This window comes from Canis lupus, chromosome 11 (genome assembly GCF_003254725.2).
Source record: "Canis lupus dingo isolate Sandy chromosome 11, ASM325472v2, whole genome shotgun sequence".
Classification (NCBI taxonomy): Eukaryota; Metazoa; Chordata; class Mammalia; order Carnivora; family Canidae; genus Canis; species Canis lupus.
Window position 1 is genome coordinate 51671619 of NC_064253.1, and position 16535 is coordinate 51688153.

General features: G+C 52.8%; 1 protein-coding gene across 4 annotated transcripts in view; it reads right to left on the minus strand.

The window, feature by feature from the left end:
• The window catches only part of TLN1 (talin 1), a 32693-nt gene extending 16502 nt beyond the window's left edge, over positions 1-16191 (minus strand). Inside the window, exons 1-21 of one of the 4 annotated variants that reach the window (XM_025432852.3) lie at positions 16054-16191; positions 9949-10111; positions 9616-9713; positions 9208-9337; positions 8949-9101; positions 8541-8683; positions 8308-8435; positions 7517-7577; positions 6777-6881; positions 6255-6410; positions 4840-4941; positions 4597-4673; positions 4169-4349; positions 3699-3812; positions 3466-3574; positions 3028-3236; positions 2777-2875; positions 2330-2380; positions 1614-1781; positions 1138-1432; positions 415-581 (exon numbers count right to left, since the gene is read on the minus strand). In XM_025432852.3, the coding sequence (XP_025288637.1) occupies positions 415-581; positions 1138-1432; positions 1614-1781; positions 2330-2380; positions 2777-2875; positions 3028-3236; positions 3466-3574; positions 3699-3812; positions 4169-4349; positions 4597-4673; positions 4840-4941; positions 6255-6410; positions 6777-6881; positions 7517-7577; positions 8308-8435; positions 8541-8683; positions 8949-9101; positions 9208-9337; positions 9616-9713; positions 9949-10078 (2676 nt within the window). In that variant the 5' untranslated portion in view covers positions 10079-10111; positions 16054-16191. Of the gene's footprint in view, positions 1-414; positions 582-1137; positions 1433-1613; positions 1782-2329; positions 2381-2776; positions 2876-3027; positions 3237-3465; positions 3575-3698; positions 3813-4168; positions 4350-4596; positions 4674-4839; positions 4942-6254; positions 6411-6776; positions 6882-7516; positions 7578-8307; positions 8436-8540; positions 8684-8948; positions 9102-9207; positions 9338-9615; positions 9714-9948; positions 10112-11619; positions 11772-15872; positions 15932-16053 lie in introns of those variants that run through there. The other 3 variants (XM_049116250.1, XM_049116249.1, XM_025432855.3) reach the window with 3 other exon arrangements.
• Between the last annotated feature and the right edge of the window lie 344 nt (positions 16192-16535).

The window sequence follows — 16535 nt, forward strand, 5'->3', positions numbered from 1 at the left end:
GACGGGTCTTCTGCACCCTGTGTCCCCATGTCTCAGTGTCTTGTCTTTGTCTGTACTGCTGCCAGTGGGACCCTGTGGACTGAATGCTTATGTGCATTCTTGGGAGAGATCCAGAGAGCAGGCAGGTGGTGGCAGCAGAGTAGGGGCAAGTAAGGACAGCAGACCTTCAACTGAGAGGAAGAAAAAGGGGCGTGGTGGCCTGTCAGTTAGCAAGCACTATAGCAGTCACACCAGCTGGGGGCCTGGGCCGCCATCCACCTGAAGCCTAGGGTACACTGACTTCCTGAGCACCCCTATCTATTCTTGTGTATCTCCTGCTTTTCTTGGGTCTCTCCCATCAAAAAAGGTGACCATCTGGACCTTTCTACTTCCCTTCAGGTCTCAGTCTGAGAGTTTGCACAGAAGGCTTTATACCTTGGCAGCCTCCACCATCTTGGCTGTGGCATCAGCCAGGATCTTAGCAGCGCTTAATAGCTTGCGAGAATTCTCCAGATCACTCTCCCCCTCGGCATCAGCCTTGATGGCATTGACCAGGTCAGATGTGGCTTGGGCTAAGATGCGGGCCTGTCGTACCATCTCACCTGAGAGGACAGGATATAATCAGGTAATGAAACCAGAGACACTACGGGGGTACCAGGGGTGGGGAAAAGTGGTGCCGACAAGGTAGACCTAAGTGCTCTCGAGGGCAATTAGAGACACAAAAGTTCTGGAAGGGATTCCCCTGCAGTTGTCTTTTGAGCTTAGGCTCTTGGAGAGTGAGATTTCCTGGTAGGCTTCTATGGGAGGGAAGACAGTCTCTAATGGGTGTTTTTAGCAGTCTTGAGAGGATGAGATACTCCTTTTGAAGGCTTTGGGGGTGAGGGGGTAAGGTGGAGTGGAGAAGGCTAGCTCTTCATAACGCCACCTTCCAACTCCAGCTCTGGTGTACGCTTCTGTATATTCTCTAAATGCACCAAAGAAGTCAGAACAGGGATGGTCATATTCCTGCTTTATGGATGGGAAACTGAGCTTTCAGAGACAACACCTAGTCTCCTGTGCTGAGTCCTTAGCAGGAGGTGGCAGGTCTGCAAGGGAATGTCCACTGGGCTCTGGGAGCCTCACTGGGGTTCTCTGTCTTCCCAGGAGTGGTATTCTTACCAGCATCGCCCATAGAACTGAAGATGTTCTCGGTGACTGTGAGGATGGTGTCAGTGGCCTGGTCGTAACGGCCAGCAGGCCCGGCCCCTGTGGCGTGGGCCTTAACATGCTGCAGCAGCTCATTCAGGGCCTGGGTGACAGCTGTGGCCGCTGCTCCTACCCCCCGCAGCAGCTGCCCATCTTCTGTGGCTGCCTGGGAGGCAGATACACAGCCTTCCACGGCTTTGGCCACCAGGCGTCCGGCCTCCACCAGCTGCTCCTGGCAGACAGGTGAGCTGATTGTAGGTGCTACCACCTGTAGGCAAACAGTGTCAGAGATGAAGGCCATGGAAAGGAGTTGGGCAGTGGAAGGTGTCTGTGGCTTTTGCAACAGTCCCTGGGATAGGTTAAGGATGAGCCAAAGAGGTGAAATGAGAGGTTCTTGGGCATTGCACCATCACCCCTTGGTGTGAGCCAGCACAAGCCCTGGGGCTCACCTTGGTGCAGGCCACCAGCTGGGAGGTGGACAAGGCGCACTGTGTTGCTGCAGCAATGACCTGGCTCTGAAGCCCCGAGTCCTCTGTCCGCTGGGCCACGCTCTTGGCCTTGAGGACCAAGGCAGCTGCGGCACTTGCCACAGCCTTAGCCAGCTGCATTAGTACATCCTGTGAGGGAACAGCTGTCAGCAGGGCCCAAGGATGGGCTTGGGGTCTATGGACCCTTCTCAGAGGCATAAGCTGTTTCATTTTTCCCCGACTCCAATCATAGGACAGTGTATGCAGAAGCCACCAGAAGCCAACCCAAGCCCCTTCCTCGAGCGCCCAGTGAGACAGACCCCCACCAAGGAACAAACCCACACCAAGAGAAACAGAGCCTACACCAAAGGTAGAAATGCATGAGGCGGATACACTCGGACGGCGATGGGGAGGGACAGGCAGCACTGTTACAGTAGGATGGAGAGAGGCGCCTCTTGGGGTCCCTCCCACTCCTAGCTTCCCTCCTCCATTTCTTCTCAATTGTGGTTTGGAGTCACCCTGGAGTACAAGACCCCGTACAACCCTCCCTGATCCCATTTTCCCCAGCCCTGCCTGTGATATGCCTCCAGTCTCCCATCACATTCTGTTCCCCCTAGGGGGCTGGGGGAGAGGTGCAGAGCGAGTGTATGCGGCTCAGAGAGGACAAAGCTAGGAAGGCCCAGGCCAGAGGCCGTTACCGTGGGGGAATCGGGGGCAGATCGAACCCCAGCCCCTCTGGGTGCACATATCTGCATGGGAAATCCAGGATGACAAGTCAGGTGAGGAAACTGGCATGGGGTGGGGAAGGGGGAGCTAGAGGAACAGTGTCCTTGGGGTGGCAGGGAGGGGGCTTCAAGATGTCAAGTTGTGACAAGGGCTATATATAGGGAAGATAAGGAAAAGATGACAGGAGGCTACAATATATCAATCAGCCAAGGGTGAACTAGTAGATTTGGTTTGCACTCAGGGATTCTGAATTCTCATCCCCCAGAAAGGGACTGGAGGTTCCCAGTGTTATCCCCTGCAAATAGAAGTTCAGATTGGCTCTGATGAGTCAATTTGTAGTAACAGGATCAGGAGCTAGACTCAGGGTCAGAGGTTAGCTCCAAGAAGCTTATGTTCCAGGGGATGGGTAGATCACTAACCTGGAAGTGGGGGTCAGTATCACTTTCCCCAATTTGCTGCAACAACTCCCCACTGGCCTGGCCCACGTTCCCAGCTGCTTGCAGCAGGTTCTGACGGGGCTGTGGAGAGTGGACGCCAGTCAGAAGCTGCCTAATTCCTGCCCACATGCCCATGGGTCCTCCTGGCCCATAGGTCCCATACTTCCACCCTATAGCCCAGCCTGCCCCCTTCTTTGGGCTCTCCTCCCTGGTGCCAGCCCGCGACCCCCGACCTCAGCGCTGGCTGGCTGGGCGCTGCGCAGCAGCTCTGACACCGCCCCGGCAAGGCCCTTGGCGGCCTGTAGCAGGGGCCGGCCACTGCCCCCTTCGTCCTCCAGCAGGGCGGCCAGCAGCTTCACGCCTCGGGACATCTCCGTGAGGTTGGAGGAGATGGTAGTGACCGCACAGCCCACGGCTGTATAGTCTGTCTCTGCAGGGTCTCCTGGGGGCAGAGGAGGAAGAGGAGCATGTGTCAGAGGTGGGCAGGCCAGCCAATGGGCGGGGAAGGCGCCCAGTCATAGGTGTTAGTCACATGCACATCCTGAGAGAGACGTATAGGCAGTCTCTTCTATGAGTCAAGGTGCAGTCCCACCCAGAGCCAGTCACACTTGTGCTTGCACGCGCTCCTCCTCCCCCGTCCCACCATACAGAGAACTTGGCATCCGGCTTACCCGCCGTCAGGTTCACCACAGAGGCAGTACCGGCTGTGATGGCATCTACCTGGGAGTGGATCTCATGCTTTGATTCATCCATCTTGTTCTTACGCCAGGCCTTAGAGGCCTGAGAGAGAGAGAGACAGTGAGAGAGGGAGAGAGGCAAAGCTCAGGATCTGCTCTGGTTTGGTTAACTCCAATCCCTCCAGAGAGTCCCAGCACCGCTGGCCTCTCCTCCTTCCCATACTCACAGCATCCTGGCCCAGAGGGGGCAGAGTGTCAAAGTCATCCAGAGTGGCCTGGGCAGCCTGCACAGCCTGCATGCTGGAGTTAATGGTCCCAGTGAGTGCCTGCTGGGCTGACGTCTATATGACGAGGGGAGGAGAAACAGGGAGCGTTTAGAGGCAAGAAAAGGTACAGGAGAACTTTAGGCTGGAGATAGGAATACAAATAGGGACGTAAGGGGATCCCTGGGTGGCTCAGCAGTTTGGCTCCTGCCTTTGGCCCAGGACGTGATCCTGGAGTCCCGGGATTGAATCCTGCATCGGGCTCCCGGCATGGAGCCTGCTTCTCCCTCTGCCTGTGTCTCTGCCTCTCTCTCTCTCTCTCTCTCATAAATAAATAAATAAATCTTAAAAAAAAAAATAGGGACATAGGAAAAGACTGCCTAGCTCCTGGCTGGGTCCAGCTGGTACTATGGTGGCAGCGGATGCACTCTTACCAAAGGGGGCATGTGTCCTCGGTGCATCTGGCCACTGGTAATCTGCTGCTGGGCTGGTGGCATGCTGCCCATCTGGAAATTTTCAGGACCGGAGGCTCCAGAGCGCATGATAGCAGGCAGGGCCACAGAGCCGTGCTCCACCTTCCCCACCCGGTTATACTGCTGCTGGAGGACTGTCGACCTAGAGAGGGTATATGCTGGGCAGCACTCAGAAGTCTGTGCTCTCACCCCCCTCCCACCCAGCTCTACCACCTTTGCAGGTCCTGTGGTCTAGGGGGTGCGTGAGGTGTCATGATATGGCCTGCAACTGGTTAAAGAACCATCCTAGGGATTCCCCCCACCCCTGCCCCCCACCCCGTCAGAAGTCACTAGAGTCTCCCTGCCTTCCCTGCCCCTGATAGATGGGATCAGCCCAGTTCCCTTCATACTTTTTGGGGGAAACTGAGTCCTCCAGCATAGTAGACTCCTCGTCTCCCTCCAGCCCAAAATGATCCTTGCTTTTTTTCTGTAGGAAGGGAAAAGGAACAACAATTAAAAAAGAGAAAGGGAGGGAAAAGGCAGCCTCATCTTCCCCTGGTCCGCCTTCTTCCAGAATCTGGGTCCCCCTCACTTTGAAAGGACTGGCTTGGACAGAAGGTAAGGGAAGACTGAGCAGAAGGCTGGGGTGGCACCTTCTTAAGGATGATATCGATGTAGCCGGCGATGAGCTGTGCGATCTGCTCCCCTTCTGTCGTCTGTACTGAGTAGTAGCCATCTTGGTAGTCCCCGAAGTCCTAGGGTGACAAGGTGGGGGCTTGGTGAGACAGCCGGCATCTACCCAGGATAGAAGAGGGTGGAATGTGGGCAGCTCTGGGGGGGAATCCTGCCCTTCTTTGATTTCCGCTTTCTTTTTTTTTTTTTTTAATTTTTTTATTTATTTATGATAGTCACACAGAGAGAGAGAGAGAGGCAGAGACATAGGCAGAGGGAGAAGCAGGCTCCATGCACCGGGAGCCCGACGTGGGATTCGATCCCGGGTCTCCAGGATCACGTCCTGGGCCAAAGGCAGGCGCTAAACCGCTGCGCCACCCAGGGTTCCCTGATTTCCGCTTTCTTTCTTTGCCTCCCTGGAGGGCAACATTTTGTTTATGAGGAGCAGTCTTTGTGCTACATAGTATCAAACACATGCCATCCAGAAAATCTCTTTTCTTTCCTCCTGATAATAAAGTTGGGAAGACACAAGTATTTATCATTGAATGACTTGTAACTGAGGGTTAGTCCTAGTACCTAGAATGGAAAAATAGCCTTTACTAAACTCTCATCCCTTCATGGGGGTACTTCATCAAGGTGGTATCAGTTAACCATCCAGCACACCAAAATATAAAGCCAGGAGGAAAACTACTACATAGCTGCTGCTGAGGATTATTTTTCTATCACCTTTTTTTTCTCTCTCACTGGTGATGGTTCTGTCCTGATGATTTTTTTTTTTCTAAAGATTTTATTTATTTATTCATGAGAGACAGAGAGAGGCAGAGACACAGGCAGAGGGAGAAGCAGGCTCTCTGTCGAGAGTCTGATGTGGAACTTGATCCCAGGACCCTGGGATCACGCCCTGATGCGAAGGCAGATGCTCAACCACTGAGCCACCCAGGTGTCCCTGTCCTGATGATTTTATTTATTTATTTAAAAAAATATTTTATTTATTTTTTCATGATAGAGACAGAGGGAGAGAGAGAGATAGAGAGGCAGAGACACAGGCAGAGGGAGAAGCAGGCTCCATGCAGGGAGCGCAACGTGGGACTCGATCCCAGGTCTCCAGGATCAGGTCCTGGGCTGAAGGCGGCACTAAACCGCTGAGCCACCCAGACTGCCCAGTCCTGATGATTTTAAAGACTGCTTCATTTAAACATCACCTACTCTCTAGGAAAGCTTCTCCTCTACTCTGACCTCTGTGGTCTTGCAACTGTTGCAGAGTTCTCCTTTTTTCTGGAGTCACTCAATGATTATCCTGGGGCTCAGTACATTATCCTGAGAGACAGGAAAGACCTGTGCAGCTGCCCCTGGACTGGAAATTCCAAAGCCCTTTCCCTGTGGCCCCCAGACTCACCAGGGTGAAGCTCTTGGGAGAGGCAGCCCAGCGTTTGATGTTGGTGAGGCTCCATTCCTGGATCACCTCTTTGGTCTTCTCGTCCACCCGCATCACACACTCCTTAGTGATGCCCAGAAGTCTAGGCACCAGCTTGTTCTTTCCTTTCATCTTTTCCTGTGAGGCAGAGGCTGTCTTTGGTATGGTGGCCAGAGATATCAGACAAGGAGTGAATGAGCAGATCCTATCTAGACCACCAGGGGGTGCTAAGGATTGTGGGAGAGCCAAACAGGGGTTGGGGGGGTGGGGGCGCTGAGGTGGGGGTGGTGTCTGCAGGGAGCCACAAACTCCTCTAGGGAGAAGCAAGGGCACAGGGGCAGCAGCCAAGTGAGCAGTAGAGAGGGCTGACAACCCCACACGTTTCCACGGAGAATGGGACTCATAGGGATGATGGAAAATGTGACCAAGGGCAGGGCCAGACTTTGAGGGGAAAGGGGAAGAATGGGAATAAGGCGGACAGACTGAGAAGGGTCTGTCACCCACCTTCACCAGAAAGAAGGAGACACCATAGGTCTTGAGGGAACGGGCTAGCTTCACGTAGCGAACCTTGGCCTCGATCTCACTCATCTGCCCACAGTTCTTGTGTGCCTGAGTGGGAAATGGGGAAAAACGTTTAGCAAAACATGGGGGGATGGTGTCACAGACAAGTTGCGACGTTAACCACAATGGGAACGTACTGTGGGAGACACAGGAAAGGTTAGAGGGTGCAGGGTATGAGAAATGAGAGGGTGACAGGATGGGGGTGGACAGAGGATACACAGAAGTGACACTTCAAGGAATATAGTTAAACAACTTGCAGATGTTCTGGAGACATGAACAGATAAGTAGAAGGTCAAATAGAAGGCTTTTTGGGCTGAGTACTCAAGAAGTGGGGATAACACTTTACATTTGTACAAAGATATACTTTTCACAGTAACTTCAGGCATACTGTCTCATTTGATTCTCCTATCAATCCCACCCAGGGCAGGCACTGTCATCCCGAGTTAGAGGCAAAGAAAAGAAAACAAGAACACTGAATTGAATTCCACAGCAAATGCAGTGATGGAGCTGAAACGAAAAGCCCAGGTCTTCTGCTTTCTTGGCACAGGAGAGGTGGGAGAAGAGTTTGATGGGTGGAAGCGGGGTGGAAGGAGATAAGGAAGGGGCAGGGGTCCATTCAGTCAGTAGGATTAAGTAGCAAAGCTCCCAAAGCATCCCAAACACTTTCCCCTACCCCCATTCACCTGGAAGATCTTACGCTCTCCCTTCTGCTTCACATACTCCTTGGGCAGGAAGTCCTTCAGGCTACACCAGAAAAGGGAGGGTCAGCACGGAGTGGACAGCATCAGGGATATGTAGGCCATGGACTGTGGGCCTGGGGGCATGAGGAAATGTCTAGGACAGTGTTATCTTTGGGGAGAAGGAAGGCTCGAGGGAACAGAGTCTGGATTATCCGTGAAATCAAGATGATCTAGCATTAGCTCTTGACTGCAGCCTGTGTCTCTCCCTACAGGGGAAGGGACTGAGGGAACCTGAGTTGTAGGCTGTCCCTGAGGGAAAGAGGGTCTAGAGCACTACCACAGGAAACCAGGAGGAGAAGGAGCTCAGTAGGAGAATGACCATGCACATAGAAAGCTAAGCAAGCCACGCTGAACTCTACACATTCTGAGGAGTATCAGTGGATGAGACTTGTGAAGCTTTCTAAGTCTGTGTTCCCTGGGAGGAGAAATGTACTGTTTTCCTGTGGCTACTGCAGTGAAATTCTTCAGAGAAGCTCAAAAAAGTTCCATGCTTGCTTGAGAGGTACGGGGTAGAGGCAGAGATTCTGGACTACATTCATACTCCACATGGGACCAGTGAGGAGGTATATAGCTGACGGCAGCAAAAACGGTACCCATGTGGGTCAAACCCTGGGTGCATCGGAAGAGGAAACAGAGAGAGAAGGCCTGGTGGGGGTGGGGGTGGGCAGGACTGTTGAGGTTGCAACGGCAGTAAGTCCTGGGCCCTAACAGGGTGTGGGATGCAGGTCACTCACTCAAGGAAGCCAGCCTTGTGCTTCTGCTCATTGTGGGGCCCAAACTGGATCTGGCATTGGAAGCCAGCAAACTCACAGGCCTTGTCGAAGGAGACAGGGTGGGAGCCATTGAGGATGTCATCTCGTGCCTGGAGGACACATGGCAGCAAGTGTTGTGTGTGGGTGTGGGATGCCCTCGCAGTGCCTCTGCCCCCCTCCCTACCTCCCTTAGCCCAGGCAAATCCTCTCCACACCTGCACATAAAGGAGGTTCAGCTGTACAGGGTCCCGGGAGTCCACATTCTGGTCTGAGTAGAAGAACTTCCTCCGCAGCAGAAGTGTCTCATGCTCCTCCACCCCCTGTTCCCTCAGCGTGCGGCCATGGTCCAGCCAGTTCACTGGGACACACAGAGTCCCCTCAGTGCCAAGCCCCTAGGGTGCCTGTGGTGTCTGGTCTCTGGCTTTTTGTTTGTTTGTTCTTTATCTCCTACCTTCTCTTACCAATAAGTTCTGAGTGTAGGACTTTATTACTGATGCATCCTGTGTCTAAAACAGTGTCTTGCAAAAGCAGGTATTCAATAACTAACCAATCAACAGTTGCCCCCACCCCCACCCCTTTCCCCCAACCATTTCCAGGGCCCTCTTTTTTCTCTTTCTGCTTACACTCATCATCTGTGTGCAACTTCTGCTTTAGTTTCTCCATCTTCTTTTCATCTCGCAGCAGTGTCTTATCTTTTCGTAAGGTTCCTGTTACCTCCTCCTTTTTCTCTTCCATCAGCTCTCGAACCAGGGAATATTCATCATGGTTGGTGATGCCTGGGGGAGGGCGAGGGATTGGTTGCATCCTGGGCATGGCATACTTGTTTTTTGGTAGAGCTGAAGCCTCCATTCCTGAGCCCTCTGCCCCACCGAGACCCCTTACCAATGCGGGCACAGATGGTCATGAGCATGTCGGTGACAGTCTTAGAGTCATCCACCATGATAGTCTTCACAGTTCCATCGAGCATACGGATTTTCAGGGGCCTCTGTTTCTTCCTGTACTCCATGGTGTCCTGTTGGGGCAGGAATAGGAGGAGGGGCCCACTTGAAGCTGGAGGTACTACTTCCTTTTTCCACAGCCAGACGGGGGGGGGGGGGGGGGGGGGGTGGGAAGGTAGGTGACTAAAAGCAAGACTGTGGTGGCTCACTCAAAAGCAGGGTAATTTGATTGCCTGTGATAAAAAGCCTGGAGAGGGTCAGAGACAACAGGTATAGGTACTGAAAACAGGAGGTGAAGTCAGGGATGCTGATGGAAGAGAATGTTGGCGGCCCTTGCTGAAGTGATACTCACCCCATTGCGGAGCATGTAGTAATCCAAAGCTTTCCCGGCCTCCAGCCATATACCTTTTTTGGGGTCATCATCTGACAGGAATAGCCCAAAGTCGCTGGCTGAAAGAGAGGTTGGATTCCCTCAGACTCACGAGGACCCCAGTGTGGCTGAACAGCTGCTCTGTTGCCCCTTACTATTTCCCCAGGGCCTGAGGGCCTAAAGGGGAGAGAGGGAACCATGGAGCACAGGCCTGAGGGATGTGTAGCCTTGAGGGACAACGGGGTCATCCCTTAAAGCCAAGAGCCTGGGAACAAGGGACTTTCCCCCACCTGCCACCGGGGTACTCAGACTTACGAGGGCCAGCCAGGGCCTCTGGGATGCGCTCACGAATGATGCGACAGGCATCATACACCATGGTGGATGGCTCAAACTGCATGGTCTTCACCACATTCCCAATGCTGATCTTCAGCGAAAGTGCAACCATGGTGGCAGCTTCTCTTCTCCAGCCTGGCTATACCTGGCCCGTGGGGTCAGGGCATTAAAACATATCCTCAGTAGAGGAGAGGAGGTCCCCAAGATGGAGCCCCAGGGAGAGGTGTTTTTGAGAGGGACTTACCAGAGCAAATAGTAACGTAGTTGTTTTATTTCAGAATTTTAAAGAGTGAAAGATTATGTACACCTAAAGAACCAATCCTAACCACCTAAGATATGTGAAGGAGTCTGGTCTGCAATGCAGTGTTCCCTGAGGACACCATTTTGTCCCTACCACTAGAATGTGTGCCTCCCTTCTTTCTGCCAAGTGTCTCTCTCTCTCTTGCTCCTTACCCTGCTCCTTTTCTAGCCCTGTCTCAGCCTTGTTTTTATTTTTTCTTGGTTCAGTCTTTTTCTCTTTTTGTCTCTAACTAGGTCTTGCTTTTTCCTGTCTGGGATTTTCAGAGCTCTGCCCTGACTCATCATGTGACCTTCCCTCTGACAGCTTTAGCCTCCTTCTCTGCAAAATGAAGACGTTATATTAGGTAATTCCCAAGAGATCCTGAAGCCTGCAAACGAAGCCTGCAAACACCGACTCTAGCTAGCCTAGCAGGGAGACCAAACAGCCTACTCTCACCCCCTGCTTTCCTCTAACTAGAGAGGGAAGGGCTTTCCCAAGGAGCCTGGCCCCATATTTGGCTTCCCTGGCAGTCAAGCTAGAATGATGATTCTCTAATCCAGAGGGATCTCAGCTCTTCAGTTTTGCAGAATGGATATCAGAGACCATGGTGGGGTAGGTGGGGGAGTTTCAAGGCAGGTCAGATGAAGAGCCCAGTCCCTCTAACTTGGTCCTTGCTCCAAGTCACCAAGCGAATACCCAGCCTGCCCTCACAACAACTCCTCACAAGTTCTCCCATCTTCAGTAAGTCCTTCTCAAGTCCGTCCCGCTGTCTCACTTGCTGGTGTTTTCAGTGCAGCTCAAGATACCCACCACACCCTGACTTCCCTGTCCCTCCTTGGCACCACCTCTCAGTAGGCTGGAGGCGCCCTTCCTGGCAGGTGGCAGATGGCACCCAGGGCATGAGAGGACAAGTCTGCCTGGCAGCTGATGATGTGACCCAGTTTGGTACAGAGATTGGTTCCTTTCAACTAAGAGAATGAACAAACCTGGGCCACCCACCCCCTCCCAGTAGGCTGCCAGCCCCAAGGGGGGAACGCAGGACCAGGGGTAGGCTGGAACAGGTGGGGGTGCTGGGGTACAGGGGCTGGCTGAGAGCCAGGGAAGTTGGGAAGGGATAGGTTTTTGGAGGGTGAAGAGGTTAGGAAGGGTGAGGTGGAGGAGACTGAAAATCCAGAGACAGGAGGCGGGCCTGTGTGGGAGAGGTACGGGTCAGGGATGCGCTAGACCGCTTCTGACCTTAGAAACAGTCCAGAGTCTCCCAAGAAACCATGGCTCACTCTCTTATTTCCAAACAAATGAGGACTCTTCCAGTCTCCCCAGCTCTCTGCCCACCTCCCCATTTCTCGGTCACCTCTCCCAGTAGCTTGACAGACCTGGCTGTGAGGCTGCTGGAGGGCTGGAAGGTCAGCGAAGTGGAGGAGTCAGAGATGTTGAGGGCAGCACTGAAAGGATCCTCCACTCTAAGCTGAAAGCCTCCCCCATTTCCTCCGGACATATGGACACCCCCTTCTTCAAGCACGGAAACCTCTGGTGAGACCCCGATAAGAGAGATGAGTCATGCCTACCCTCCCAGGCTGGTTCTGAGTGGATACCCACAGAGTGACAAGATGGTGAGGGAGGAAAGGGAATGGAGAAGTTAACTGAGGGTGATGAGGGCAAAGAACGAGGCCCTTGGAAGTTTGGGGAGAAGCTATCCAGTTCCTGCTCTGGCCTGAAAACTTTGCTCCCTTTTCTATCACGTTTTATGAAACAGCAACAGTGTCCCCCCCCCCCCCCCCACCATATCCCCCTCCCAGGGAACTCCTCCTCCCTCAAGACATTCCTGAGATGCATTCCAGAGGAGTTGGGCAATTGGGGGTGGGGTGGGGGTGGAGGACAAGAGGTCAAATCCCAGCAAGGAATGGAATGTAAGTATTGGGGGTAAAGAATTTGGGGTACATGGAGAATAGAGTCAGAGCAGAGCCCCACAAAGGGAGCTGCAGAAAGACAGGGAGCTATGGAAAGGGACAAGGGAGAGAGAAAGCTGAAGACAAAGTCAGAATGTATGAGGGTTGGGGGAGTAACACTCAGTCTGTTACCAAATTTGGCCTCTGAGTCGGCAACCACGGGGAGGAGGGGTGGGGGGGGTTGTGGGTGAGAATGACATATCCGGCCTTGGGCTGCTGGAGGCTCATTTAAGGCTGGACTGGGCAGCTGAAGGGCTGGACTTGATCTCTCTCAACACAGCCCCTCACCACCTACACCGATCTATGCATATTCATTTTCCCCATCTGCACCCTGGTTTATGCACAGAGCTCTTTCCCACAAAGCTACTTAAACTGTCTCTACATATACATTATCTCAAACATGCAGTCCCTATACAGACCCCATCACAACCACATTATCTTCCTGTAAAGACCCCATCCCACGCACACAGCTTCCCCACAAACACACACACTTCTATTGGTAAGAGAGCAACTTGCCCCAACATCTCTCTTCCCTTTACATAGACATTCTCCCTCCATTTACCCAACAGGCATTTCTGAGGGTCTGTTGTGAAAAAAGCCCTGAGCCAAACTCCCAGTGACTGGGAAGCAAGAAGAGCAAGCCCTAGCCTTCGCTTTCGTTGGGGGTGGGGGTGGGGTGGGGTGAGGGGGTGTTTCCCAGTTAGTTGAGTGGATAAGCTAAATACAGAATTTTAACACAGGGCAGGATGTGGTAAGAGTCAAGAGGCGCGTGTTCAGGGGAGAGATCCCTTTAGGTTAGGGAAGAGGTACCAAAAAAATGTCTGTGAAAAGTGTCATTTGAAGTTAGGGCTTAAAATAAAGATAATAAAAAAAAAATCATAAGGAACTAGCTTTAATTGATGATTATGTCAATTTCTTTGTATACGTCATTTCATTTAAACTTTACAACAACCTGGCAAGATAAGTATGATTATTTCCATTTTTACAGATTAAGAAACTGAGGTGCAAAGATGTTAAATACTCATTCAAGGATCTTCTCCAAAGTCATACAGCTAATAAGTTGTGAAGCCAGGATTGGAACCCATGTCTCTCTGATTCCAAAGCCCAAGTTGTCTCCACTATCCCAGTAGGAGGTGAGTCAGGGGTAGCATTCCAGGCAGAGAGAAGAGCATAAGCAAAGGTGGAGGAGCAGGAAATCATGGAGGAGCATTGGGGGAAGTGAGTAGGCAGGCTGGTTGAAGCGCATGGTACCTGCAAGGGAGCAGTGATGGCGAAGTCAGGGTTAGGGTGGAAAGGCAGGGGAGGAGTAGAGAGGAAGGAGTATTTTACCTACTGGAGGGCAACAGCAGGCCAACGGAGGCTTTAAGCAGAAAAGGGGCATGACCAGAACTGGATTTTGGAAAATCATGCTGGCAGTTACCTTGGAGGTTGGTCAGAAAGACACTGCATTAGCCCAAGTGAGAAGTGATGACAGAGAGGAGGATGTCACTTATTTGTAGTTTCAAGAGGTCAAACTCTCAGGACCTGATGACTGTCCTGTCAACCTTCAGGGACCAGGGCCAAAGTCAGAGTGGAGTCCCACAGCCTGTCATCAGTAGCCACTTGGTGGCCAGGGTGGCTTGAGTTTAGGTAAGGAATTGGGAAGGGGGGAAGGAAAGGATTGGGTTGAGCTGGGTATATGAAGATGAGGCTCCGGGGCACAGAAGATGGGGATGTGATTGGTTAACACCAGGTAGGGGCAAAAGTGATGAGGTTAGTGACTGTATCTAGTCTGCCAAGGTGTAGAGAAAGGCTGGAGAAGATGGTGGTAGGAAAAATACGTATATGATCAGCCACTGGATCAGGATAGGGAAATAATTATAAGTCAGAATGACAGAGTGAGGTCAGAGGTTAGATTAGGTTTCAGGAGGCTGAGATGAGATGGGGCAGTGGTCAGTGACTAAATAAGGCTGGGATGGGGTAGTGGGGAGAGTGAAGGGACACTGGCAGTGTATAAGCAAAGCCGGAGTTGGTGGGGGTGGCTGGGTCTTACTGGGGAGGGGATAGTGCTGTGGTCAGCGGCAGGGTCAGGCTGGGAGTGAAATGGGAGGTGTGGTCAGTGGCCTGGCTGGGCGTGGGATCAGCAAGACCCAGTTTCCTCTTTGGGTCTCATTTCCTCTTTTCTGTTTGGGGGGTGGGGGAAGGGGATCTACAACTGGACCAAGAAATTAAGGAGGCTTAGAGCCAGGGGCTGGCATATAGCAGGGCCTGGGGGTACTTGACCGTTATGTTGGGCTGGCATGGGGTATTCAGCAGATGACCGGGAGGTATGCAGGTGGGTGAGTGGGGGAAAATGTGGGAAAGTGCTTTAAGATGATGGGAAAGCTCAGATTTGGGAGAGGGCAAACTATGGTAGGGTGTGCAGATTCAGGGGTAGGAAGGGAGGCAGAACTGTAGCTGGGAACTGGTGGTAAGATAACAATATGGGAGAGTTAGAGGTGAGGGGAGAATTCTGTATGCAGGACCTTGCTTGCAGGAACGGGATGTGTGGGGAGGGCATGAACTGCAGGGCCAGGGAGCAGAGCTGGAAAGAGGACTTAATAACTAGAGAAGGAAGGGACTGGGAGGCATGGGGCTGAACCTTCAGAGGATTCAGTCATTTCTTTCTCCCATGGCAACAGCGTATCTGTGGTCAGCCTCCCCTTAATCACAGTCCCCTCTAAGTAGTCCCCCCACTTATGACTAGGCCTTATACACCTCTCTTGTAAACAACATAGTCCATAAACCCTTGCCCCTCAACCATGGTGACCACAGCAAGAACACTGGATTTAGAGAACAGAAATAAAGAAGCTAGAATCCCAGATACCTGCAATTCTAGTTGAAGCCCAGATCCCTAACCTGAAATGAGTTTATCCTATCTCTGGGCTAGAGAACCCCTGAAACTACGTAGGAATGAGACCTCCCTGCAAAACGAGAGCACCTACCTACTGCCAATCTCTTAAATTCAATATATCCAAGGTCAGCTACCCTAACCTCAGCCATAACCCCCATAAAACTAACCCTAATCCCTAATATTAACCCTGACCCTAATTTGGTTCCTGTTTCCCAACACTGGCTTTGACATTCATCCCTTTCCTGGCAGACACCCGTCCCCAATCCTTGATCCCTAATATTGATCTACTTTTTACCTCTAGGAATGAATTTCCTGACCTTAACTCTAAATGTTGATCTCTAAGCCTAAAACTGTTGTCTCACTTGACTTCTGATCCATCCCTTCGCGATTTATCCCTAGTTCCATGCTAATGTTCTCTAATCCCTAAAAAACTGGACTTCTAATTTAAATCCTGTGTTGACCCTTAAACCGGCCCTGAACCCTAACTTTGACTTACGTTGGCCAGAAACAGAATAATGACCTAATCCAAACTCTACCTACATAAAACGGACCCGACTCACACTGGTAACTCTAAATGTCAACTCCGGTTTTTAACTCCGTAAGCTAACCTTTAATTCCTAAACCCAACTCTACCTAATTCCCAAACTCACCCCCAGCTTTCCTACCCGCATACTCACTATCAGCTAACCTCAAAGCCGATCCCCGCCCTGCGCCTCACTGTCACCCAACTCCTCACCCTCCCCAAAACTTATTCCAGACAGAGAGGACTTGATCCCAGGAAAGGCTTGGCTCCCTTAAAACGACCTACTTAACTTCCGATCCCAAGCCGAGATACACTGGACGCTGACCTCTCCAACAGGACCCGAAACAGCGGACGCAAGGGCCCCGCCCGCCCTGCCACCCGCGCTGCCACCCGCGCTCGCGCTCGCTTCCCGGTCCTGGCCGTGCGGCCCCACCCTGAGGCTCCGGCTCGGCCCGGTCCGGCCTACCTGCGCTGCCCGGCTCGTGCCCCGCCCGCCGGCCCGATAACCCGCTCGCTCTCCCGGTGGTAATCGGGCTTCGGCCTCGCCCTCCCTTCGACACTCTCTCGGCCACTTCCGTCCCCGGAACGTCCCCCACCCGCGGGCGGCGCCCTGGGCCCGCGCTCTATGGTTGTGGGGGCAACAGGAAGCTGCTCTGGCCCCAGCTCTCGATGCTCGGGAGCCGGCCTTAAAAAGGCGCCCCCCCCCGCCCCCCGGCCGGCTCCCCCGGCAGGAAACAAGGGTGCGGCGCAATCCGGGAAGACGCCCGAACTGCGCGCGAGTTCCCCTTTGGTCTCTAACCCTTCCTTTTTTTTCAGCCTGGGGCCGAGGCGGAGGCGGCCTCCCAGATTGCCCGCCCTCAGGGTGTGAGGAGGCCGCAGGGACGTCCCCTCTATTTGCAGAGCTCCCGGGACGTGGCGCGCCGCGGCTAGGCCACTTCCGCGTCGGAG